The sequence below is a fragment of the Lampris incognitus genome, chromosome 11 (assembly GCF_029633865.1).
Source record: "Lampris incognitus isolate fLamInc1 chromosome 11, fLamInc1.hap2, whole genome shotgun sequence".
NCBI lineage: Eukaryota > Metazoa > Chordata > Actinopteri > Lampriformes > Lampridae > Lampris > Lampris incognitus.
The window spans coordinates 27,060,682-27,088,542 of record NC_079221.1 but is presented as its reverse complement, the minus strand read 5'-3'; the positions used below and the strand labels follow the sequence as shown (position 1 = coordinate 27,088,542).

The window sequence follows — 27,861 nt, the reverse complement described above, 5'->3', positions numbered from 1 at the left end:
TTTCACCAGGTATTTATTCAACAGCACTACTTTCAGCCTTCAAACCTTTAGCTCTTTCCATCAAACATTACAGTCTTTATTAAAAAAAAAAATCAAAATATCATGACAACTCTATCTTCCACAACCCAAAAGCAAAAACAAATTCATAATTCACTTACTTAGCCCGCCACAAAATTCACAACCACTCACCTCCACTTTCTAGACATAATGTCAGCCCTCTTATATATTATATACTCTTACACACTCTATTATATACTCTAACACACTCAGGTTACATCTATAAACAGTCCTCCTCTTGAGTTTATATCAAAGAAAACAAGCTCAATGACAAATATGGATAATGTGCTTGGATTTAAAACCTCCACAATGTGAGTTTGAAAGAATTTACTCAGTTTGAATTGTTGGATTGGTCTTTCAGTGTCTTACAATGGCAGTATTGGTCTGATTCATTTGTCAGTCCTTGTTAATGGTTTTAGTTAGCTCCCTCCTCAGTGTCACCCTCAGTTGATGGTTCAGAGTTTAGAGAACTGAATGAGGTTCCTGTTGATCTCAGCCACATTCCTGCAACCTGAACAAGACATTCATATACATTAAGATTTACGTTAGAATTGTGTATTTTTGGTAGCGGCATAACGAAGCTGGATTCAGTTAAAAAGACAACTCTTGAACAAAACATGTGGTTGGGTAATTCATCAGGGCTGATGTTAGTTAACTTTCAGTGTTAGACATATCAAGAAGTGGAGTTTACTTTGTGGTTGAAACAATAATAAATATGAATAGTTTTTATTGCAACACATTTCAGCAAACTCAGAATTTTCTCTTTTAGCCACAAATTAGGCAAAGCTACTGTAAGTCTTCAGAAAAAAACCCCACAACATATGTAAGTTAAATTCTTCAAATAAGCAAAATATATACTAGGTCAAAACCTAGTATATGGCTGGACCGTGTATGGCCAATGTTCGAAATTGTGGCCAATTTATTACAGGGATAGTCAGTGGTAGTGTCTATTATGTGAATTCCTGGATATTAAATGTTCCTCTGCAATTTTCTGTGGTGGTCCCAGTAATATTTGTTGTTAAAGTATACTGAAGTAACATATCACATGACCTCAAGTAAAAAAAAAAGTTGTAAATGCAGTTGCAAGAACAATACTTTCCAGTCATATCTTGGGATGTTTGATTTGATAGAGAACTTAATTTAATTGTTAGTATACCTATTCTAATTATCTGTTAACTCTTCCTCCTCTTTCATCTGTTTATATCTGTGCATGTCTCTCGTTTTTCTAAGAGTCACTCTGTATTGACAGGCAAATTCACAAAGAATGGATTGCAGTCACTGATAACACCATGAAATAGTAGTTACCCTAGATGTAATTCAATTTCTATGAGTACGCGCGTAGCCCTCTAACGGGTTTCGCTATTGGTTTACCCTTTGAGCCTTCTGAGCCACATATTTCCCCTCACCAGCCAATCAAGTGGTAGGAGCCACACAGCACTCCACCACCTATACAACCCCAGCATCTCCGCAGCTTGTCTCCCTTTGAACTCATCGACAAAGACAAGGGCCAGCTGGGCTAGAGGTTATAGGGCTACGCACGTACTCATAGAGCTGGAGTTACATCCAGGGTAACTACTATTTCAGTGTCGTTCGTGCTCCACCCTCTAACAGACTTTGCTATTTGTTCACACCTAAGACGAAGGCCGTCAGGAATGAATGTACTCTCAGCTGGGCCCAACAACACTAGTCAGACAACAGCCAACCTAACACCCTACACAGCAGCAGTCCAACGGTCCAGTACTGTCCCCTCTCGGGGTCTTGTACCGAATTGCACCACAACAGTAGTCCAACAGTCAAGCACTATTCCACCTGAGGGTCTCGTATCATGCTGCAACAACCCACCGGGGGCTTGGCACAGCCGACTTGTCAGTTGACTGAAGACGAAGTCCTCTTTGATCACCAAGCAGATGTCTTCCACTGACACTCCCCTGAAATTTGCCATCAAGAATGCATTGCACATAGTAGAGTGCGCTCTGAGGCCCATAGGGGTGTGGTGGCCCATAACATCGTAAGCAGTCCATGGCAGACGAACAGTCGGTTGGATTTCTTGACCATTGCTAAGCGCTCCACATAACAACAAATCAATTTTATTTGTATAGTCCAATATCACAAAGCACAAATTTGCCTCAACAAAGTGTCCTCACCAGACACAGGGGAGGTAGGTGCTCCTTTTCCTTATCAGTGTGATTAGATTAGATTAGATTAGATTAGATTAGATTGTTTTATTAGCCACACAACCAAGGCCGGTGGACTTTGTTTTTGGTACACATTAAACTCTGCAGCACAACACATACATGGACAACAACAGACACTCCACATATTATCACGAACAATACAGTTACGCAATAGCAGAAATAAATATATCACGCATAACAATTAGGTGAATGGGGATATTTATGCCACTGGTGTGTGAGGAGGGGACTATAGGGAGGAATTCAGAGTCCTGATGGCTAGGGAGAAAAAAACTGTTTGTGAAGCATTTAGTTTTAGTGGACAGTGACCTGTAGCGCCTCGCTGAGGGAAGGAGCTGGAACAGGTGATGAGCAGGATGTGAGGGGTCAGAGATGAGGAAAGGGGAAAAGAGGGGGAAAGAACCCTCTCAGAAGGATAATCCTTGGCCTGAATGAGGGGGTAATGGCCTTCGGCTGGAAGGACGGGTTGGGGTGCAGTTCCACTGACCCCTTGTTATCAATGGCAGACATGCAGGAGAGATGTACCGACAAGGCACACAGATCCCCCGCTCTCATGGCCAACATAAGAGCCAAGAGAATAGCTGTCTTGAAAGATAACAACTCCAAGTCCACCTGGCCAAGCAGGTCAAATGGTGGGCAAGCCAACCCATCCAGAACAGTCTGCAGGTCCAACCGAGGAACAAGGTGTCGAGTAGGGGGCCCTCAGCCTATGGACCCCCATCTAGAAGTACTTGACCAAGGGGTGGCTACTCATTGTGAAGTGGCCAAACCCATCATGGCCCGCTGTCATTGCTGTTTCAAACACCCCCAAGGTGGAAGCAGCGTGACCACCATCAAACAGGTCCTGTAAGAACATCCTGCAAAGAGAAGAATGTGGATTGAGGTCCCTGGCCTTGCACCAGATTGTAAAAACCCACCAGCATGTAGAATAAGCCCCTAGAGGTGGAAGGGGCAAGTGCATTCTGCATAGTTGCAACCACCACCTCAGGGAGGCCACTGTTGCTCAATCTCATCCTCTCACCGTTCAAACTATGAGGCGCCATCCCAGAACTGGACACAAGGGGATCGCACCCTCTGGCCACGGACCCGCTACCATCAGCTAAACCAGGTCTGAGAACCACCTAGCACCCAGGCTCTATGGCGCCACAACTATCACTGATAGATATTGCATCGGAATCCTGTGAAGTAACTGCATCATCAGCCGCAGGGGTAGACGCTCTCAAGGTGGCTGAATGAAAAAGGGAGACGAGCTGTGAAGACACTGGGGTTTTATGGGTGGTGGGGTGCTGTGTGACTCCTACCACTTGACTTGCGGATGAGGGCAAAAGATTTGTCTCATTTGCTGAGGTGGAGCCTCGAAGGGTAAACTAATAGCAAAGCCCATTAGAGAGCGGAGCATGTATGACATAGAATTGCACATCACTTGCAACCGCTATCTGCCCCGTCTCAAGGACAGCACAAACATACCCATAAAGTTTTGCAGCTCAGTGCAATTTGCCCTTGTTTTGTGTCTGACTGAAATTATCCTTGAGGCAAAGTATGGCTTTGCGCCAAGAACACAGTAGACAGGCTCAATGTCATCCTTGATGTCATCCAGTATAACAAGAACTGTTTGACCTGGCATCCTGTGCCTGCGAATGATTTCAGTCTCAGTTAAACCAAAAAGGGATATTCTCCTTCAAAATATCCACTCAAGAGCATGCCTAGTATGATTATGCCTTCACCTGGCTACAATCACAGCTGCCATGATCACTGGAAAGTCTGTGCATCAGGTACCACCAACTCTCTAAAGATGCCAATAATTTTCACTCTAACTGCGTGTGGCTGTTAGTGCTGGTGTTTTGCAATTAGGCTCATTTGCATAGAAAAGGGCCAATTTTCAGCAAATGTATGCATATTACCTAATGTAAATATGTACAAATAGCACTGGAGCACAGAGAAGCTATTTGCTTGGAAGTGCAGTTAGGGTGCATGCCACCCTTTGCGGGTTCTTTGAGAATTACACGGTTTCTTTTTGTCTTATTTGTGCAGGTTTAGCAGCTGCAAAATCTGCACAGTCCTTTTGTGAATTCGCTAGTGAGTGTTTTGTCAGAGTGGTTGGGGTGCTTTAACTATGCGCTCTCCCTCATGCCTCTTGGCACTCGGCCAACCAGTCGTGTAACTTCAGTGATGTTGTTGGTCACCTGATCCTGCGGCCCAATCGTGTCAAACTGATCACTCAGTCAGCCACTCTAATTTGGTCGCTCAGTGAGTCAGTGAGTGAGTCAGTGAGTGAGTGAGTGAGTCAGTCAGTCGGTCAGTCAGGGGCAGTCACGTTTGTAGGGCTGGCCCACTGACCGGTCCAGCCAAGAACCAGGTATTTACTTCAAGTTGATCCCAGTGGCCTGAGTTTCAACAGGCCATTTTCTGGCCTCCTGCACTATGACAGCATCTTAGCATGTTGTCTACAGTCTTTATGTTGAAATTGACCTTTTCTACTCACCAGATAGAGCCATGGACAGGCGGAACTCATCGTTTAAGATTTGCAGTACTTCTCTCACTCCTTCCTCACCCTGGAAGTGCAAATTCGATTAACAGTTATCACAAAAGACAAAATACAGCCAAAAACCCCTTCATGTTACCCAACATGTTAATAAGTAGAATTAAAGTCAAAGTGAGTTTACACTTGAAACAGAAGTGGTAACAACATGAAATATTATATCTAATAAAAAATATGTTTTGAAAATAAAAAGAATGGATTTTTAGATGTATAAATGCTTATGGTTTGGCAATTCTATTGGACTATAAAAGAAGCAGAAAAAGAATATGATATAATCAATCCAACTTCCATCAATTTAAAAGTCATTAGAAGACGTGTTTTTCGGTGTGGTGGTTTGGTGTCCCCGTTGTTTACAAAGGTTCTCTCACTTTCACCTCTTCACCCATTTCCACCACATAAACACATATGCACATATGCATACATACACTAGAGTACCTCCACACACGTTACACCGCCTGATAAAATTTACCCTTGAACACCCCCCCCCTCTCCACACATGCACACACACATAAAAACACACAGATAATAACACAAACACACTTCCACAATCATCAGTGTTGCTTTTACCTTGTATGCTAGACCCCACACAGCTGGTCGGCCAATGAACACACACTTTGCTCCCAAGGCAACAGCCTTCAGCACATCACTTCCTGTCCTGATCCCTCCATCAAGGTATACCTCAATCCTGCCCTGCACTGTGTCAACAATCTCAGACAGCGCATCTATCTGTTAAGAGCAGAAGATTGGTGGCAGTGAGTAGATAAATAGTAGAGAACGATAACTGGCTGGATGGATGGATAGCTAGATAATCAGGCAGATTCAGAGATTAGTCAGACATTATATATAAAGACATTCTATATAAAACAAAAAAGCTCTTATGACACAGCTTAAATACAAATACACAAGCTGACCCCCTCTATCATCTAAACCTTACAGTAAAGGGTTAAATAGGACATGAGATTTGGAAGGTCCATCTTACCGTGGCAGGGCCACCATCCAGCTGTCTACCCCCATGATTGGACACGATGATGCCCTGGACCCCATGCTCCACAGCCAGCTCGGCATCCTCCTTGGTCAGGATACCCTTGATGATGATGGGGAGGCGAGTGAGTGATTGAAGCCAGTACACGTCCTTCCAGCTGATGGAAGGGTCCAGGGTGTTGGCTGGTATCCCATACTCCTCCGGGCCTGCAGCCTCTTGCTTTAGATAAAATAGGTTGTGCGACATGATGAGTACATTTGCTAGACAAATATGATTTGTACTACTACTGCAACTACTACTACTACTAGTACTACTACCACGACTACTACTACCACTACTACTACCACGACTACTACTACTACTACTACTAGTACTACTAATAATAATAATATTATAACAAATACAGATACTGCTACTACCAATAATAATGGGAAATACCTCTTACTAAATGTTAAGTGCTAAAACAACTACTGTGCTACAGTGTTTAGCCGTTATGGAGACTGGAATGTGAATGTGATGTTTGTTAAAATCAAGCCTGGGACAGCAACTGTGATTTAGAGCTACATAAATAAACTCACTTGACCATTTTGCATTAATTCTTTGCAAAAGTTGTTTCTATTACTGATACGAGCACTATTACCAATATTACTACAACATCTACACCTACTACAACAACTGCTACTACTACTACTACTATTATTATTATTATTATTAGTAGTAGTAGTATCATTATCATCAATAGCATTATTATTATGATGATGATGATGATGATGATAATAATACAATTGTGTTATTTTGTTTCACTGATATAGTTCTAGGCTTTTTTTAAAAGTGTTATGTAGTTCAGCTAGTTTGCTGTAAAAACACTATTTATAAACAAACAGCACCAGAATTTCTGAGCCAATATGAATCAAAAATGTACATTTTACATTTTCTATTGTGCATCGGTGATTATCGTGACTCTCTATGATGTTATGCTATTCTATGCTGTTATGGTGTTTTAGTGCATGATGTGATATGTTGTGTTATATAGAACCAATACTTTACCGTTACCTGGAACACCCCATCGAAGTTCTTCACCTTGAGGTGTGGGGGCAGTTTGAACTGGTTGCGGATGTCATTGCGCCGTTTCCCGGTGTACGGGACGTCCACGGTGAGGACCAAGGCCTTGTAACCTAGAGCCTCCACACGGTGCACAATCTGCTCCGACAACTTCCGGTCCCGGTACACGTACAGCTGGAACCAGCGGTAACCGTTGGGCGCTGCCGCCACTATCTCCTCAACGGAACAGGTGGAGTACGTGCTGGTGATGTAGCACGTGTTCACCGCCTCGGTGGCTGTGTGTGTGTGTGTGTGTGTGTGTGTGTGTGTGTGTGTGTGTGTGTGTGTGTGTGTGTGTGTGTGTGTGTGAGAGAGAGTTTGTGCAGTTGTTATTGAAGCAGAGGGAAAGAAAACATGAGAACTGACATGATAAAGGTGGCAAAGTATCAGCGTAGCACCATAATACCATCTAGTGGCTGCAATGAATAACAGGTTGGCTGCCGGTCGCATGGTGGGTGTCAAGGTAAAATTATACAGGTTTAAAGAATGATTTGTACTTGTCGTCAGTACTCAGTTATCAATTAGGTCTATCTATCTATCTATCTATATATCTATCTATCTATCTATCTATCTATCTATCTATCTATCTATCTATCTATCTATCTATCTATCTATCTATCTATCTATCTATCTATCTATCTATCTAACCCAGTCACTGAGGATGCACAAGCCAGTGCAATCTTAGTGCCGGCCTCTGGCAAAAAGTTTTTGCCAAATCAAACATGCGGCTCATAAATCTGATTTCCATACCGGATCGGCCGAAGAGTAAGACCAAGAGCGTCGGAGGTGGGTTCAAACTCTTCTAACATGGTGTGGCTGGGAGGACAAATGGGTTAGGGGTAATCTGAAGTAAGAGTATGTCAAGAGTGTGTTGGAAGTGTAGAGAATGTCGGACAGTGATGAGTATGAAGATGGAAACGAAGGTGTGATAATGAATTTCATCAGCGCATATGCCCCACAAGTTTGGTGTGATATGGAAGGGAAACAAGAATTCTGGAGTGAGTTGGATGAAGTGGTGGAGAGTGTACCCAAGGATGAGGGAGTGGTGATTGGAGCGGACTTCAATGGGCATGTTGGTGAAGGAGGTGACGAGGAAATGATGAGTCGGTATGGTGTCATGGAAAGGAATGTGGAAGGAAGATGGCGGTGGATTTTTCGAAACGGGTGGAAATAGCTGTGGTGAATACATATATTCAGAAGAGGAAAGGAACACAGGGTGATGTGTAAGAGTGGAGGAAGGTGCACACATGTGGACTATATCTTACGCAGGAAGCACGATCTGAAAGGGATTGGAGTCTGCAAGGTGGTGACAGGGGAGAACATAGCTAGGCAGCATCGGATGGTGGTCTGGAGGATGACTTTGGAGATCAAGAAGAGGAAGAGAGTGAAGACAGAGCCAAGAATCAAATGGTGGAAGTTGAAGAAGGAAGACTGTTGTGTGGCGTTCAGGGAGGAGTTAAGACGAGCACTGGGTGGTAGTGAAGAGTTGCCAGGTGGCTGGGCAACTACTGCAGAAATAGTGAGGGAGACAGCTAGGAAGGTACTAAGTGTGTCATCTGGATAGTGGAAGGAAGACAACGAGAATTGGTGGTGGAATGAGGAAGTACAGCAAAGTATAAGGATGAAGAGGTTGGCAAAGAAGAAGTGGGATAGTCAAAGAGATGAAGAAAGTAGACAGGAGTACGAGGAGATGCAGCATAAAGTGAAGAGAGGTGGTGAAGGCAAAGTAAAATGCGTATGGTGAGTTGTATGATAGGCTGGCCGCTGGACACTAAGGAAGGAGAAAGGACTTGTACTGATTGGCTAGACAGAGCGAGTGAAGGATGTGCAGCAGGTTAGAGTGATGAAGGATAGAGATGGAAATGTGCTGACAAGCGAGGAGAGTGTGTTGAGAAGGTGGAAGGAGTACTTTGAGGGGCTGATGAATGAAGAAATGAGAGAGAGAAGGTTGGATGATGTGGGGATAGTGAATCAGGAAGTGTGGTGGATTAGCAATGAGGAACTGAGGGCAGTTATGAAGAGGATGAAGAGTGGAAAGGCAGTTGGTCCAGATGACATGCCTGTGGAAGCATGGAGATGTTTAAGAGAGATGGCAGTGGAGTTTTTAACTAGATTGTTTAACAAAATCTTGGAAAGTGAGAGGATGCCTGAGCACTGGAGAAGAAGTGTACTGGTACTGATTTTCAAGAATAAGGGCAGTGTGCAGAGCTGTAGTAACTACAGAGGTATAAAGTTGATCAGCTACAGCATGAAGATATGGGAAAGAGTAGTGGAAGCTAAGCTAAGTTGTTTACAATGATGATAGACAAGGTTGACGGACGAGATCAGGCAGGATTCTCCATGGACCATGATGTTCACAGATGACATTATGATCTGTAGTGAGAGTAGGGAGCAGGTTGAGGAAAGCCTGGGGAGGTGGAGGTATGGACTGGAGAGAAGAGGAATGAAAGTCAGTAGGAGCAAGATGGAATACATACGCGTGAACGAGAGGGAGGACAAGGGAATGGTGAGAAGAGGTGAACGTGGATGAGTTTAAATACTTGGGATCAACTGTCCAAAGTATTGGGGAGTGTGGAAGAGAGGTGAAGAAGAGAGTGCAGGCAGTGTGGACTGAGTGGAGAAGACGGTGAGGCGTGATCTGCGACAGAAGGGTACTAGCAAGAGTGAAAGGGAAGGTTTACAAGATGGTAGTGAAAGCTGCTATGTTGTATGGTTTGGAGACAGTGGCACTGACAATAAGACAGGAGGTGGAGCTGAAGGTGGTATAGTTGAAGATGCTAAGATTTTCGTTGGGAGTGACAAAGACGGACGTGATTAGGAATGAGTATATTAGAGGGACAGCTCAGGTTGGACGATTTGTAGACAGATCAAGAGAGGCGAGATTGAGATGGTTTGGACAGGTGGGGACGAGAGATGCTGGGTATATTGGGAGAAGGATGCTGAAGATGAAGCTGCAAGGCAAGAGGAAAAGAGGAAGGCCAAAGAGGAGATTTATGAATGTGGTGAGGGAGGACATGCGGGTTGCTGGTGTGACAGAGGGAGATGCAGAGGACAGGTAGAGATGGAAATAGAAGATCCGCTGTAGCGACCCCCAATGGGAAAGTAGTAGCAGTAGTAGAACTAGCTATCCCTCCCTCCCCGATTCGTTTAGCCTGCCTACCTTTATCTTTGTTTTGCGAGTGAATGAGTGTCCAAATAATCTATGTCTATTTAGTTAACCCAAGATATATTGTAGCGAATTTGGAGGGCAACCACAGGAACCACCGCAGCCGGGACACGAACCCGTATCTCCGGCACTCGACTAAAGGGTCCGACCCATTAGCCAAGGGCTAACGTGTCTACTTATCCATGCACCTTACAGTACCCCCCTCCTTCGGGAAGCGCGTCCGCGCGCATCCCACTTCTGACACCAATGTAGCGAATTCGGGGGGCAACCACAGGAACCGCCGCAGCGGGACGCCAACCCGTATCTCCCGCATCGTGGGAGACATCGCCACCGCTCGACTAAAGGGTCCGACCCATTACCCCAGGGGCTAACGTGTCTACTTATCCATGCACGTTACAATATATTTGCTTAAATGTATGTAGGAATGCTGGCTAGTGTCCCATGTCTGTCTAATGTACAAATTATAGGACTGCATTGGGATTAGGATCCCATGGGTCTCGTGGGACTCAACGTAAATCTCGCGGGAACGGGCAGTTTTAACTTTGCTGCGGGCAGGAACGGGCGGTCAAAAAATAAACTGCAGGTCCTGGGATTTAGCTAGCGCTCACCAGAAGGATGGAGTCAACAACTGAAGTAGAAAAGAAGATCAAAGCAGGTTATTACAATACCAAAGCGAGGCAAGTCTGACATTTGGAAAAAATTCGCAGTTGTTACTGACAAAGACGGAAACGAATTGGACTTTGTTAGTTGCAACAATGTGCTAAAGTAATTATCTACAAAGGGCACAAATCTGGCACCTCTGGGTTGAGGTGACATACCTTCTCTGCTCTCTCTGGTCAAAGTAAGCTCTCCTTCAAAGATAAAGCACTTCTTCCTGCACATATTTAGCAAAATACTACCGAGAAATGTCTGGCACTGTGCTGTAGACACATTCGGTCGTATGAATTTGTCGTGAGGAAAGGCTTTGTTGACATAGAATAGAATAAAATAGAATAGAATGGAATAGAAAGCCTTTATTGCCATTGTACAGAATACAACGAAAATGGGAGCGCTACTTCTGATCAATGCGTTAAAAGACACAGGGAAACGAAACAAAATAAAATAACCCCAGCAAAACAAACAACCACAGCCAAAAACAAGTTTTAAAACAATAAGTAAAATAAATAAATACAATATAATTTTGCCCTTTAGATGTATTTATTTCACTAGAATTACTGTAATTATTGCGCTAGTATGATTCCAATTATGCACTAGAAAGTAATTTCGCATCCTGTTAATACTACACAACAAAACACACTCAAATAAGGAGACAGCATGGGCACTGTGATCGGTCTGCAGCCACGCAGCCCCATACACAGCAAGCTGTGATGTACTGTGTCCTGACACCCGTCTATCATAGCACAGCATCAACTTTTTCAGCAATCTGAGCTACAGTAGCTCTTCTGTGGGATTGGACCAGACGGGCTAGCTTTCACTCCCATAGTGGCTGCAATATTTTGGCTGATCGGTGTATGTTACATACGAATTTGCTCAAATAAACCAATATAAAATGAAGAATACTCTCTTCCTCTGATAATGTAACCAGCATACTGACCTATAATATAATATAATATAACCATCTATCCATTATCCGAACCGCTTATCCTGCTCTCAGGGTCGCGGGGATGCTGGAGCCTATCCTGTAGTGTATGGAGAAACACACGAAAGCAAATGTTTTTATTTGCAGTAATATGTATTTTATGTTTGACCTCTGACCCTCGATGTCTATTGGTTGTGTATGTTGTATAAATGTACGCGCGCCACTCCGGTGCGCGCCCCTCGGAAGAAGACAGAGCAAGAGCGTCACTCCTGTGTTTTCGTCCCTGCTTAACGCAGTCGTTTTGTAATGTTACTACGGTCTAGCAAATAAAAGAGGAAGACCAAGATACATCTTGATCGTTGTATAATTCAGTTATCCTGTAGATACACGACAAGTTTTGGTGACGAGGATGGGATTTTCCTCTTTATTTTTATGTGCAACGAGTTGCTCCCGTCTTGACCGGTAATTTTTTAACGATGCTAGCAGCTTAGCAGCTAACGTACGCGATGGCCCTGTATAGTACAGATATAGGACTGCAGTTCGACGGAACGGCACAAACCTTCGACAATTATGAAGAAAGGCTTATGCAATTCTTGTCTGCGAACAAAATTGAGCAAGATAGGAGAAGAGCCGTATTTTTGTCCGTGGTTGGACCGAAGAATTTTGCCTTGCTAAAGGACTTGATGTCACCGAAAAAATTCAGTGAAGTTGCTTTTGCAACCTTGGTACAGACGTTGCGGGATTTTTACACGCCAAAGAAGAAATTATTGGCGGAAAGATTTGCTTTTAGAAGCCGTCGACAACAGTCTGGAGAGACTTTTGCTGATTACCTTGCTAGCTTGAAAGGATTAGCTTCTACATGCAATTTTGGCGCGAGCCTCGAGGAGCAGCTCCGAGATCAGTTCGTGTATGGGACATCTAACAAAGAGCTGCGTCCAAAGTTACTGAATGCCGCCATTGGCGAGCGATTAACATGGCAAAAGATGGTGGAATTAAGGAACAATTTCGAATGCACGAATTCTGTATTAGAAAGCATGCAGAAGGGACAGTCATCTGCATATGCGAGCGGATCATGTCGGAGTGCGGAGACACCGAGAGCCCGGGACTGCGCGGAACCAGAGGGAGGTCAGCGACAGCCACCAGGACAGCTACAGGTGCCTCGGGAAAGGACACGGACCGGGGAGTTGCCGCTTCAAAGACTTCCAGCGTCGCGGATGTGGAAAGAACGGACATCTGGAGCGAGCCTGTCAGAACGAGCGTGAGTATGTGAAACCATACAAGGTGATGGTAAAATGCAATGGTGTTAGGATGTACACTACCGTTCAAAAGTTTGGGATCACATTGAAATGTCCATATTTTTGAAGGAAAAGCACTGTACTGTTCAATGAAGATAACTTTAAACTAGTCTTAACTTTAAAGAAATACACTCTATACATTGCTAATGTGGTAAATGACTATTCTAGCTGCAAATGTCTGGTTTTTGGTGCAATATCTACATAGGTGTATAGAGGCCCATTTCAAGCAACTATCACTCCAGTGTTCTAATGGTACAATGTGTTTGCTCATTGGCTCAGAAGGCTAATTGATGATTAGAAAACCCTTGTGCAATCATGTTCACACATCTGAAAACAGTTTAGCTCGTTACAGAAGCTACAAAACTGACCTTCCTTTGAGCAGATTGAGTTTCTGGAGCATCACATTTGTGGGGTCAATTAAACGCTCAAAATGGCCAGAAAAAGAGAACTTTCATCTGAAACTCGACAGTCTATTCTTGTTCTTAGAAATGAAGGCTATTCCATGCGAGAAATTGCTAAGAAATTGAAGATTTCCTACACCGGTGTGTACTACTCCCTTCAGAGGACAGCACAAACAGGCTCTAACCAGAGTAGAAAAAGAAGTGGGAGGCCGCGTTGCACAACTGAGCAAGAAGATAAGTACATTAGAGTCTCTAGTTTGAGAAACAGACGCCTCACAGGTCCCCAACTGGCATCTTCATTAAATAGTACCCGCAAAACACCAGTGTCAACATCTACAGTGAAGAGGCGGCTGCGGGATTCTGGGCTTCAGGGCAGAGTGGCAAAGAAAAAGCCATATCTGAGACTGACCAATAAAAGAAAAAGATTAAGATGGGCAAAAGAACACAGACATTGGACAGAGGAAGACTGGAAAAAAGTGTTGTGGACGGCTGAATCCAAGTTTGAGGTGTTTGGATCACAAAGAAGAACGTTTGTGAGACGCAGAACAAATGAAAAGATGCTGGAAGAATGCCTGACGCCATCTGTTAAGCATGGTGGAGGTAATGTGATGGTCTGGGGTTGCTTTGGTGCTGGTAAGGTGGGAGATTTGTACAGGGTAAAAGGGATTCTGAATAAGGAAGGCTATCACTCCATTTTGCAACGCCATGCCATACCCAGTGGACAGCGCTTGATTGGAGCCAATTTCATCCTACAACAGGACAATGACCCTAAACACACCTCCAAATTGTGCAAGAACTATTTAGAGCAGAAGCAGGCAGCTGGTATTCTATCGGTAATGGAGTGGCCAGCGCAGTCACCAGATCTGAACCCCATTGAGCTGTTGTGGGAGCAGCTTGACCGTATGGTACGCAAGAAGTGCCCATCCAACCAATCCAACTTGTGGGAGCTGCTTCTGGAAGCGTGGGGTGCAATTTCTCCAGATTACCTCAACAAATTAACAGCTAGAATGCCAAAGGTCTGCAATGCTGTAATTGCTGCAAATGGAGGATTCTTTGACGAAAGCAAAGTTTGATGTAAAAAAAATCTTATTTCAAATACAAATCATTATTTCTAACCTTGTCAATGTCTTGACTCTATTTTCTATTCATTTCACAACATATGGTGGTGAATAAGTGTGACTTTTCATGGAAAACACAAAAATGTTTGGGTGATCCCAAACTTTTGAACGGTAGTGTACATGGAGGTAGATACTGGAGCAGCAATGTCAGTTATCTCAGAGAGCCTGTACAAATCGAAACTGAAAAGGGTCGGAATTGCATTCATGTGACGTTACATTGAGAACATACACAGACCAACCGTTAGCTTTGTTGAGTAAAATCCTAGTGAATGTGCAATGTGGGAAAGAGCATTTACAGCTGCCCTTGCTAGTGGCCCGTGGTAAAGCACTGGCGCTGATGGGGCATGATTGGATTCGAGTGCTCAACTTAGATTGGTCAAAAGTGAACCGCGTTGCCACATCTGACCCAGTGGAGCAAGTGTGCTCAGAGCACAGAGCAGTTTTCAGCGCAGAGCTAGGCCGTGCAAAAGCCGTCACTGCATCCTTGCGTGTATCACCGGATGCTATACCAAAATTTTGCAAAGCGAGGCCAGTGCCTTATGCACTGCGTGAAGCCGTGGATAAAAAGTTAATTGAACTCGAACAACATAATTATCTCTCCCATGCAGTACAGTGAATGGGCTGCGCCGCTAGTGTGCATTCCGAAAAAAGATGGATCAGTGCGCATTTGCGGAGATTATAAGGTGACGGCAAATCAGTGGCTTGATGTAGATCAGTACCTGTTATGTATGCACACATCGACAGTGCTGCATTTGATTTGGTGCTGTTCTATTGTGCTGGGATCGATTGGTGATGCCTGCGGGCTCTGGGTTGTTTGATCGGGTCTGCCTTTGATGCTGTGTCAGTCTAAATAAAGAATGCCACGGAGAGGTTGTGTCGAGCGACAGCACTGTGTCCTGACGTGATTTAAAAATACAATATTGGCGACGAGGATGGCTGATATCTCTCTCCCACCACCTGCCCCCTTCCTGGCATTACCTGGCGAGCCTCCGGTACCATGGACTCGCTGGCTACATAGTTTTGAAACTTACATCATCGCCTCAGGGCTCGACGACGTGAGCCAGGCTAGGAAGACGGCTCTGTTGCTACACTGCTTGGGAGCAGAGGGTCATCGTGTGCTCGGGTCTCTGGGGAACGTCACAAGCTTTGCCGAAGCTGTGGGACTTATGAGCACCCATTTCGCTGCTCCACAGAGTGCCCTCCTTTGGCGATTTATATTCCATCAGCGACACCAACTGCCTGATGAGTCTGTGCGGCAGTACGTAGCTAATTTGCGAGGGCTAGCTAGCTCATGCAAGTTTGGCGCGCTTCAGGACGAGATGGTTCGCGACCAGCTAATCGAACACACCAACAACGCAAAGGTGCGTGAGACTCTCCTGCTGGAAAAAGACGATCTGCTGCTGTCCAGAGCAATTACCATCGCACTACAGGTTGAGGGAGCAGCTGAGTGTGCTGCTATGCTAAATACACAGCAAGTGGCCACCTACAGTCAAGCTGCCAACGACTCCTCCCTCTACTCACGGCTGCCCCTCGGGACGCAACCCAACCAGAGCGAGGCGGGCGCCGACTCCACTGGGGACGTCTTGCAACTGCAACGACGGCGTCCTCGGCCCCGCCCTCAACAGTCCTGTGGTAACTGTGGGTCTCGGTCTCATGTTTCAAGGGCTCAGAACTGCCCTGCCCGTGGCCAGACATGCCGTAGCTGCGGTAAGCACAATCACTTTGCCAACGTCTGTCGATCTTCCCCGGCTGGGTCAGAGGGCCACACCCCCCAGTCTTCAACCGCCGTCATTCACAAGGTGAGCTCTGCGCCAGTGTCATTCAAATCATGCACGGTCAACATTAATGATGTGTGCATCCCCCTGCTGTTGGACACCGGTGCAAGTGTGTCTCTCCTGAATGTTGATACCTACAGTCAATTTTTCGGTTCACTGCCACTGTCCGCACCCTCAGCTGTCCTCTGTGGGTATGGTGACTCCAAAATCGATCTGGTTGGCTCTCTCCAAGTGACTGTCCGCTATTGAACCAAGCTGGTGCCCAATGCAGTTTTTCATGTGGCACGCCGTGGGGCCAACCTGATGGGCCTGGACCTGTTCTCCGCTCTGGGGTTCTCCCTCTTAGACACAAGGGGGGCAGCAATCCTGACTGTTGCCACACCTTGGCAGCAGAAGTGGCCATCGCTGTTTATGGGGCTGGGCTGCCTCTCCGCCTTCACCCATCAACCTCTCCTCAACCCTGCTGTGAAATCTGTCATCCAACCACTGCGCCGCATCCCGATGGCTCTCCGTGATGGGGTCTCCGCCGAGCTGCAACAACTGCTGGAAGCTGGCATCATTGAACCGGTGGACGCGTCACCTTGGGTCTCAAACCTCGTGGTGGCTAAGAAGAAGTCGGGGGGCCTGCGTGTCTGCGTCGATCTACGTGCAGTAAATAAGGCAGTGGTCCCTGATAAGTATCCACTGCCCACCTCAGAAGAACTCACTGCTCAGTTCTATGGCTCTGAGGTGTTCTCCAAGCTCGACCTCAGACAGGGGTACTTACAGGTGCCCCTCCACCCCAGCAGCCGAAACCTCACAGCCTTTGTGACACATGCAGGAGTGTTTCGCTACACCAGGATGCCTTTCGGTCTCAGCTCCGCCCCTAGCTGCTTCCAGAAAATCATGGTCTCCGTGCTGGCTGGCATACAGGGCGTGGCCATTTATCTGGACGATATAGTGGTACACGGGCCCACCAGTGAAATCCACGACAAGCGCCTTAACATGGTCTTCGCAGCCCTGTCCAAGCACAAGCTAACTCTCAATGCTGATAAATGTGTCCTCTCTGTGCCAGCCATCGACTTCGTGGGGTTCCGGCTGTCAGCGAGCGGTGTAACTCCACTACAATCCAACGTGGACGCCATTCAGGCCATTCCTGAGCCCAGCTCGGCCGCCCAGGTCGCCTCCTTCTTGGGTATGACAAGTTACTACCTGAGGTTTCTTCCCCAGTACTCTGCGACCACAGCCCCCCTGCGCCAGCTGCTGCGTAAGGACGAGCCATGGGTGTGGTCAAAGGCATGCAGTGACGCTGTGCGTGATCTCAAGACTCAACTGACTTCACCACCAGTGTTGGCTCACTTCGACATCTCCAGCTCCACCTTTGTGACCTGTGACGCATCAGCCACAGCGATAGGGGCCGTTCTGTCTCAAACCCAGAACGGTGTGGAGAAGCCCATTGCCTTCGCCTCCCGTGCCCTCAACCTGACCGAGCAGCGGTACTCCGTGGGTGAGCGTGAGGCGTTAGCCTGTATCTGGGCTTGTGAAAGGTGGCACCTCTACCTCTATGGCCGCTCCTTCACCCTCAGGACAGATCACCAGGCCCTGACAGCGCTGCTGTCCACATCTGGGACAGGCCATAAACCCCTGAGGCTGCACCGCTGGTCTGACTGCCTCCGCCAGTACAACTTCAGCCTGCAGTTCACCCCAGGCAGAGACAATGTTGTCGCCGACCTGCTCTCTCGCTTTTTCTCCACCCCAGCTCCACAGACGGACACTGACTGTGTGGAAAAGGACATTGTCCAAATGCTACACACACCCCTCCAGGCCACTGTCTCTCTGCAGGAGCTGAGGGCAGCCTCCGAACAGGACCCTGTCCTCTCCCAGCTCCGCACCTACATCCAGAACGGCTGGCCTCACAAGGTCCCAGAGGAGCTGGCTGCGTTCGCCCGAGTCAGACAGGAGCTCTCCTGCTGGGACGACACCTGCGTGGCACGTGGGTTTTGCACAGTGGTCCCAGCTGCTCTCCGTGCACGTGTTTTGAATACGGCGCATGAAGGCCACCTGGGCATTGTGAAACTGAAACAGCGCTGCCGAGACCTGGTGTGGTGGCCGGGGATAGACAGAGATATTGAGGCTCTGGTGAAGGACTGTTCTGCCTGCCTTGTGAGTGGCAAGACTGGCCACCAGGCTCCCCCACCCCTGCAACCTCTCGCCTGGCCCTCTCAGCCCTGGGAACACCTGCAGTTGGACATTTGTGGTGAGATCCATGGAGTTCCCCACCACCAACGCTTCATGGAGGTCGCCTACGATCTACACTCAAAATGGCCTGAACTCACCACTTCCGGCACTGTGACCTCACAGATCATCATCGACTTCCTGGACTCTCTTTTCTCTCGCTGGGGCCTCCCAAAGGCCATCACCACTGACAACGGCCCTCAGCTGGTCTCTGCTGAGTTCACTGCTTATCTCGAAAGCAAGGGCATCCGTCATATACGCACTGCGTACTACCACCCCCAGGCCAATGGCGGCGTTGAACGTTTTCACCAGTCACTGAAGAACGGCCTCAGAGCACACATGGCCCAAGGGTGCTCTTTCACGCAGGCCATCCGTCACACTCTGCTGCACTATCGGGCCACACAGCACTCGACCACAGGCGTCTCCCCAGCCTCTCTCATGCTAGGCCGGGAACTGTGCATGCCCCTTGACAGGCTCCGCCCCTCCACACCTCAGGCACCTCCCTCTGGGGTCAGAGCCTCAGTCACTCGTCAGCAGACGCGGATGAAGCAACGGTTTGACCAGTCAAAACGAACCAGGGTGCCAGACATCAATGTGTCAGACTGGGTCAGGGTCCGCAGGCCCCACAGGGACAATAAAATGGCTTCATACTGGTCCTCTCCTCTCCAAGTCACCCGTCAGCTGGGCCCAGCCACTTACCTCCTCAGCGATGGCACTCGGTGGCACTCCAGTCGTCTACGGAAGGTGTCAGCTCCGCCACACACAGCTGGTGACACAACCATAGCCATTCCCTCAGCATGGCGAGACGCCCCGGGGCTTCATGCAGCTCCTACACGGGCCCCAGACATTTCTGGGCCTCACCTTCCCCTGCCATCTCCCTCCCCACCTCGGCCTGCCCAGCCTCAGGCTGCCCCGCGACCTGTTCGCACACGTTTACGCCCTGGCCACCTAGAGGACTTTGTGTCAACCTTTCATGTTTGAAATCCTGCCGGGGGGGGGGGGGAAATGTTATGTATGCACACATCGACAGTGCTGCATTTGATTTGGTGCTGTTCTATTGTGCTGGGATCGATTGGTGATGCCTGCGGGCTCTGGGTTGTTTGATCGGGTCTGCCTTTGATGCTGTGTCAGTCTAAATAAAGAATGCCACGGAGAGGTTGTGTCGAGCGACAGCGCTGTGTCCTGACGTGATTTAAAAATACAATAGTACCCACTTCCAAAACCGCAGGATTTATTCTCCACTTTAGCGGGTGGAAAGCATTTCACTAAACTTGACTTAACGCAGGCCTACACTCAGCTCGACATGGATGAGAAAAGTAAGCCATTTCTCGCCATCAATACACACAGAGGTCTCTATGTATGAAACCGTTTGCCAAATGGGGTCGCTAGCGCGCCCAGTATTTTCCAGCGCACTATGGATGAAGTATTACAAGGGCTTGGTGCCGTGGTATGCCACTCAGACGATATTTTGATAACAGGAACAGATACCACCGCAAATCTGCGCAATCTTAAACAAGTCTTACAGAGACTGGAAGAACATGAGTTTAGGCTTAACAAAGAGAAATGTGCCTTATTTCAGAACAGTGTGGCCTACCTCGGGCATGTAATTGATGCCGAGGGTGTGTGCCCAATTAAAGAGAAAACTGAGGCTATTGACAAAGCTCCTGTGCCGAAAAATGTGACAGAATTGAGGTCGTACTTAGCCATGCTCAATTACTATGGCAAATTTATACCAAACCTGTCCAGCGAAATTAAGCCTATGACTGAGCTCCTACATAAAGATAGAGTGAGACTGGACAAGAAAATGTCAAGAGGCATTTGAGCATACTAAAGCACAGCTTGTAGCCGTGTCAGTGCTTACACATTATGATCATAAACTGACTGTAATTTTGGCATGTGACGCTTCGCCTTATGGCATAGGTGCCCTACGTGTCTAGGACACTCACTAAAACAGAAGTCAACTATTCTCAGATAGAGAAAGAAGCACTTAGTATCATCTGTGGGGTGACCAAGTTTAATGACTATCTGTATGGACAAAAGTTTACTCTGCTTACAGACCACAAACCACTCCTAAAGGTACTAGGGCCCAAGACTGGATTGCCTACATTGGCAGCAGCTAGACTGGAGAGGTGGTCATTAATTTTAGTGGCATACCAGTATGACATACGTTACAAGCCACCCTTACAACATGCAAATGCGGATGCATTATCGTGGTTACCACTACAGACTCAAGAGGCAGACTCAGATTATAGTTCTGTGTTTAGGGTCTCATCCTTGGATAAAGTGCCAGTGTCCTAACAAGAGATTGCAAAACAGACAAAGACTGATGCAGTACAACAGAGAGTGAAGCACTTCACATTGAATGGTTGGCCAAAGCATTTGAATGAAGATGAGTTAAGGTCATACTTCATAAGAAACACTGAACTGACTGTTGAATCTGACTGTGTGATGTGGGGTTTCCGGGTAATCATGCCGGAGGTGTTAATACCACAGATGTTACGTGAATTGCATGAAAATCACCGGGGAATGGTAAAGATGAAGGCATTAGCCCGTAGTCACTTTTGGTGGCCAAACCTTGATTCTGACACAGAGTCACTGGTAAACAGTTGCAAGACATGCCAGTTAAACAGACACCAACCTGCCACAGCTCCTGTTCACAATTAGAGCTGGCCTCACTGTCCTTGGCAGAAGATACACATAGATTATGCTCAGAAAGGAAAGTTCAACTTCCTAGTGGTCACTGATAGCTATTCACGTTGGCCAGAAGTAGCTTTGATGAGTAGCACTACATCTGAAAATACCATAGAAGTATTTTTTAATTTATTTCTGATTTTTCTCTTTTTCTCCGAATTTAGTGGCCAATCGATCCCTATTTTAATTCAAACACCCACCCTCGTACTGCATGCGTTCGTCAACTGCATCTCTCCGGCCGGCAGTCTCGAAGGAGACGCCTCCCCACTTTCGTGACAAGGCGAATCCAGGCCGAACCACTGCTTTTTCCGACACACCTAGAGACGCATTCATGTGACGAACACAAGCCGACTCTGCCCCCCTCCCGAAGACAGCGTTGCCAATTATCGCTGCTTCATCGAGTTCGGCCATAGTCGGATCTGACGAGACTGAGGCGCGAACCCCAGTCCCCAGTGGGCAATTGCATCGACACAAAGCCGATGCTTAGACCGCTACACCACCGCGGACTCAAAGACCATAAAAGTTTTGAGGGGATACTTTGCCACTTGGGGTCTTCTAGAGGAACTTGTGTCTGATAATGGACCATAATTTTTATCTGCTAAGTTTGAAACATTCCTGAAAAACAATGGGGTGAAACACATTAAGAGTTCTCCTTACCACCCAGCTTGTAATGAGGCTGCAGAGCATTTGGTACAGAACCTGAAAACAGCTCTTGAAAAGGGAAAGAGTAGCAATATGATGTTGCAGCACTGCATACACAATTTCTTATTCTGTTATAGGAGTACACCACAGTCTACTACAGGGAAAACACCTGCAGAATTGTTTCTCAGACGTCAATTCAAAACCAGGTTGTCTCTCACCAAACCTAATTTCGCAGTCCATGCAACAGAGACAGCACAGTCAACAGTCCAAGCAAACAGATAAGTTGGCACAAGTCAAACACTTCCTACCACAACAGAAGGTGTTGGTTCGAAACCACAGGGGAGGGGAAGGTGTTAAATAGGTGCCTGGGTGCATTGTAAAGGTACTTGGTCCTGTCACATATCTGGTGAAAGTGTATGGAAAGGTGTACAAGAGACATTTCGATCCAATGATCAATACTGAGATTGAGAACTGTAAGAACTGTAATGTGTCAGATGAATCTGATGATGATCAGAGGGTTGTTCCAAATGTATCACATGCATGTGTAGCAATGCCTGAAAACATTCCAGAATCCACTGAGAGGGTTGTGCAGCAAGGATCCAGTGATACTGCTCCCTCCTCAGTTGCAGAGGGTGTGCAGAGGCTGCAGTGGCATGTGAAGCCGCCTGATAGATTAAATCTGTGAGAACCCTGTTGTTGTTATAACAATGTAATGTTGAAAAGATGTAAAAAAAATGTTGTACTGTAAATGTACTGGGTTCAGATTTCAGGGGAGGAGTGTAGTGTATGGAGATACACATGAAAGCAAATGATTTTATTTGCTGTAATATTTATTTTATGTTTGACCTCTGACCCTCGATGTCTATTGGTTGTGTAGGTTGTATAAATGTAGGTGCGCCACTCTGGTGCACGCCCCTTGGAAGAAGACAGAGCAAGAGGGTCACTCATGTGTTTTCGTGCCTGCTTAACGCAGTCGTTTTGTAATGTTACTACGGTCTAGCAAATAAAAGAGGAAGACCAAGATACACCTTGATCGTTGTATAATTCAGTTATCCTGTAGATACATGACATATCCCAGCAGTCATTGGGCGGCAGGTGGGGAGACACCCTGGACAGGCCGCCAGGCCATCACACAGGGCCAACAAACAAACACACACACACACACACACACACACACACACACATTCATACCTAGGGACAGTTTAGTATGGCCGATTCACGTGATCTACATGTCTTTGGAACTGAAGCCCCCGGAGGAAACCCATGCAAACACAGGGAGAACATGCAAACTCCACACAGAGGACAATACATATTATATAATATGGCGGCCTGTCCAGGGTGTCTTCCTGCCTGCCGTCCAATGACTGCTGGGATAGGCTCCTGCATCCCCGTGACCCTGAGAGCAGGATAAGCGGTTTGGATAATGAATGAATCAATAATATAATATAAACTCTTTCTTACTGCTGACGCTGCACCAATCCGCCTGTCAATCTCCCGCTCCATCCTACCCTTGTGAACAAGACCCCGAGATACTTGAACTCCTTCACTTGAGGCAACAACTCATTCCCGACCCGGAGGGAGTAATCCACCATTTTCCATAGAGAACCATGGCCTCAGACTTGGAGTTGCTGACTCTCATTCCAGCCATTTCACACTCAGCTGCAAACCACCCCAGTGCATGCTGGAGGTCGCGTTCTGATGAAGCCAACAAAACCACATCATCTATGAAGAGCAGAGATGCATTTCTGAGGTTCCCAAAATGGCTGCGCCTTGAGATCCTATTCATGAATATCAAAAACAGAGTCGGAGACAAGGGACAACCTTGGCAGAGTCCGACACCCACCGAAAACGTGTTTGACTTTGTGCCGAGAATGCGGATACAGCTCTCACTTTGGTGAAGAAGGAGCTGAGCCGGAAGGCAAAGCTCTCAATTTACCAGTCAATCTTCATTCCAACCCTCACCTATGGTTATGAGCTTTGGGTAGTGACTGAAAGGGTGAGATCGTGGATACAAGCAGCTGAAATGAGTTTCCTCCGTATGGTGTCTGGGCTCAGCCTTAGAGATAGGGTGAGGAGCTTGGACACCCGGAGGGAGCTCGGAGTAGAGCCCTGCTCCTTTGCGTTGAAAGGAACCAGTTTAGGTGGTTCAGGCATCTGATTAGGATGCCCCCTAGGCACCTTCCTTTGGAGGTTTACCGGGCACGGCCAACTGGGAGGAGACCCCGGGGTAGACCCAGAACTCGCTGGAGGGACTACATAACCAATCTGCTCTGGGAACGCCTTGGGATCCCTCAGGAGAAGCTGGAGGGCGTTGCTGGGGAGAGGGACAACTTGGGTGCCCTACTTAGCTTGCTGCCACCGTGACCCTACCCCGGAGAAGCGGCTCAAGATGAATGAATGAATGAATGAATAAACTCTTTCTTATAAATCAATGAGTTAGAATCTGTTATGACTGTGTCTGAGTTCAGCCACTCATTTTACCTGGCTTTTTAAAAAAAAATTGTTGCCTTTCTGTTTTATTTTGAAAATTTTACCCGTCTTGTCGTTTCAGTCCCTGCCCCTGCTTTTGCCACCAGTTAACCCGTGTTTCCTACAGCTATTCCCCATCCCCTCATTAGCTCCTCAACATGTATACTCCCCTGGAGTATACATGAGTTCATAATCGTATCAAAGATCTCGAGCACTGAGTCTACGATGTACAGTATGTTCATAAATGTGCCAAGTGTGCCTGGGCATAATTATGGACATGCGTACTACTGCGTAGTAAAACACACACACAAGAGTTAGCTAGCTGGCAAAATGTCAAGACTTTGCGCAGCGAAAAGCACTTCTTCCTGTACATATTAAACAAGATAGTACCGAGAAATCTGTCGCACTTTACTGTAAAGACATTCGATCATATGACTTTGTCGCTGGAGAGTGCACCTATGATGTAATTAGAACCTACACAGTTGTGTTTTGTGTTGAAGGCCTATGTGCAGACATGGATAATGTTTTCAATGTGCAGGTGCGCCGTCACCAGTAATGCTACAGATTATGTTTTCATCTGTGTCAAGATGTGCTGTCACCAATTATGTTTTCATCTGTGTGAAGGTGTGCTGTCACCAATTATGTTTTCATCTGTGTCAAGGTGCGCTGTCACCAAATATGTTTTCATCTGTGTCAAAGTGCACTGTCACCAGTTATGTTTTCATCTGTGTCAAGGTGCGCTGTCACCAATTATATTTTCATCTGTGTCAAGGTGCGCTGTCACCAATAATGGTTTCATCTGTGTCAAGGTGCGCTGTCACCAATTATGTTTTCATCTGTGTCAAAGTGCGCCGTCACCAATTATGTTTTCATCTGTGTCAAGGTGCACTGACACCGATTATGTTGTGGTGCTCCGACACCAAATTTTAAGTAGGCAAGTCTGTCACTATCTTGGCCCTGCTCTTATGACTCCTCTTCTGTTGCATGGTGGTCTCCTAGTAATAATTTCATTTAACTTCAACTGTGCAGAGCATTTTGCTGCTGCTGGTTGTTTTACAGCTGCATAGTTTCACGTCTTCCATTCGTTACTGACATCATGTTATGTTACATCTGATTGTAATGGGCAGTCCAGGGCCCGCTTTGACAATCTTGCATTGGGGCCCGGCACTGACTCATTACCCCCCCCCACACACACACACACACACACTATTTACCCCTAGCTGTGGCCATCTCTCCTTCATGCCAGGCCAGACAGTGGAAAGCAGTCGGGGCGATGCCAACAGGGAAGCTAATTTCTGTCCCCTGCACTGTGGTTCGAGTGTCGCTCACCGACACATCCCGTAATATTCGTGGTCTCAGACGGATCCTGAGAAGGAAAAGGTAAGTGAATAGTGATATCAAAATAAAGATACACAACCTAAATATAAACACTAAATCTCAGGGACTAGTGGCACAGAGTGAACCCCCCCCCCAAAAAAAAGGCTGCCGAGGAGCTTTTCTTCCAAATGTTATTTAATCATAAATCATGAATCGTAAATAAAAATCCATGAGAAACACAGCCATAGTGTGGACATGACCCAGTTAATATTTAATTGTTTCAAATGGGACTAAGTGCAATTTCTTTTTGAAACGCCTTACAACAGCCCTTTGTCTGAAATTGTACCATTTCAAAATTTGGTGAAATGCAAGTTGTAGTTTACCACTAATATTGTCCCGTATAACAATTTTTATGAGTCCGTTATTATGCCAGCCTGTAAAAAAATGTCCTGTAGAACAAAAGACGGCAGAAGTGGTTTGTTATGCTAGTGTGTGTGTGTGTGTGTGTGTGTGTGTGTGTGTGTGTGTGTGTGTGTGTGTGTGCAGAAACTGGAGTAACGAGTTTTCCTCTGCATTGACGCAGATGGGTGAAAATTGGACACCAACCCCCAAACACATCAGCGGAAAAACTGATGTTAAAACTGAAAAGGACACACAGGAGCCCCATTATATTAGTGCTGGGCGATATGGGAAAGTATCTTTCAGTATTAAGATATTTTCACAGTAGCGACATAGATCATATTCTGTTTGCATACACAAAAATAACATGTTTAAGAACTAACTGAAGTTCATCACACTGAACTGCTTGGCAATGTACAGCATAATATCAAACCAAAAAAAAAAAAACAAACAAAAAAAAACTAGTCTTCAAATAATAAAATCTGAAATATTCCATATCTCATTTGTGAGAAATTTTAGGTAAATAGATTGTCATTCTCATTTATTTAGACAGCAGAATTGCGTATCGCGATATGATTATCCAGATTTTATCCTGATACAGTACCACTGAAAGATTCATTCATCTATCCATCATCCAAACTGCTTATCCTGCTCTCAGGGTCGCGGGGAAGCCTATCCCAGCAGTCATTGGGCAGCAGGCAGGGAGACACCCTGGACAGGCCGCCAGGCCATCACAGGGCCGACACACACACACACACACACACACACACACACACACACACACACACACACACACACACACACACACACACACACACACACACACACACACACACATTCACAACTAGGGACAATTTAGTACGGCCGATTCACCTGACCTACATGTCTTTGGACTGTGGGAGGAACCCAGAGCACCCAGGGGAAACCCACACATACATGGGGAGAACATGCAAACTCCACACAGAGGACGACCCTCGACGACCCCCCAAGGTTGGACTACCCCGGGGCTCGAACACAGGACCCTCTTGCTGTGCGGTGACCGTGCTAACCACTGTGCCACCGTGCTGCCCAAATGATAAACAATACTACTGAAAATTTCCCCGGGCCTCAACCATCACAGAGGGGAGAAGGGATCTGTCCAAATATAGTCATCCATTCAACAACACAGTTGGCAGTCCACTCCATCGCTAGTGTTTGTACTTCTAGGACACAATAAGCGGAAAGGGTCACAGCCATAGCTGGCATCTCCAAAGGTGAATGAGGGATAGCAATACAAATTTATTTCTGCACTCCTTTTTTTCCGATCTTACCGTTTGTAGGCAAGTAGGTTGTCATCTCTGGTGCAGCACTCATCCGCTCCGGCTGCGTAGTAATCCCAGGTGGCCTTTGAGAGATGCTCCTTAGCATACTCCTCAAAGTCTGTAAGGCATACCATAGCCATCTCTGCACAGCGACCACCCTCTCTGTTTGGAAATTAAGTTCTTTGCATTTACTTTTTTTTTCTTTTTTCAAGAAGGCCCTCGTTCCCTCAGCCCCATTCCTCACAGCGCTGTGTGTATTTAGCGGTCACACAACAGATAGTGTGCATGGATTACTCAGATACGTTGTCATTCTATATGTCGTGCTATATATAAGCAGTGCCTCCATGTTATGCGTGTCATTTATTTCACCGAATTTTAGCAAGCATCTTAAACACACCACTGTAATCAATCCCTCAAGTTAAATAGGATTCACACATGTAGTATCGATCCAATGCCATTTTATGGAGTTATTTATTTAGCATAAAAACAAGTGAGTCAACAGCATACCTGTGCACGCACTGCTAACAAACAGCAGCAGGAAGTTCTTAAGCAACATGTATTTGTTTGCTCTATGTTAGGGTAACCACACCTAACGCATCGGTTTATTCCAGCTTTAAACCACC

General features: G+C 46.3%; 1 protein-coding gene across 4 annotated transcripts; it reads right to left on the bottom strand.

The window, feature by feature from the left end:
• On the bottom strand, nt 1–27,861 carry hao2 (hydroxyacid oxidase 2 (long chain)). Of its 4 annotated transcripts, none has more exons than XM_056289836.1 (8): nt 27,746–27,861; nt 27,248–27,400; nt 25,436–25,587; nt 6,818–7,107; nt 5,768–5,989; nt 5,356–5,514; nt 4,732–4,801; nt 1–568 (listed from the first exon to the last, which is right to left on the bottom strand). In XM_056289836.1, exons 2-8 carry the CDS (start codon nt 27,376–27,378, stop codon nt 513–515), a joined length of 1,080 nt encoding a protein of 359 aa, XP_056145811.1. In that variant the 5' UTR covers nt 27,379–27,400; nt 27,746–27,861; the 3' UTR covers nt 1–512. The 4 variants fall into 4 exon arrangements, with proteins under 4 accessions (XP_056145811.1, XP_056145812.1, XP_056145809.1 ...); XM_056289837.1 differs by having other exon boundaries at nt 6,824–7,107; XM_056289834.1 differs by lacking the exon at nt 1–568 and adding an exon at nt 2,907–3,106.

Coding starts and splice junctions, on each gene's coding strand:
- hao2 (XM_056289834.1), bottom strand. CDS start 27,378: ATGGCTATGGTATGCCTTACAGACTTTGAGGAGTATGCTAAGGAGCAT. Junction 5,990..6,817: donor ATGGGGTGTTCCAGGTAACG/GTAAAGTATTGG, acceptor TTTTATCTAAAG/CAAGAGGCTGCAGGCCCGGA. Junction 3,107..4,731: donor CCTGTCCATGGCTCTATCTG/GTGAGTAGAAAA, acceptor TTCTCTTTGCAG/GATGTTCTTACAGGACCTGT.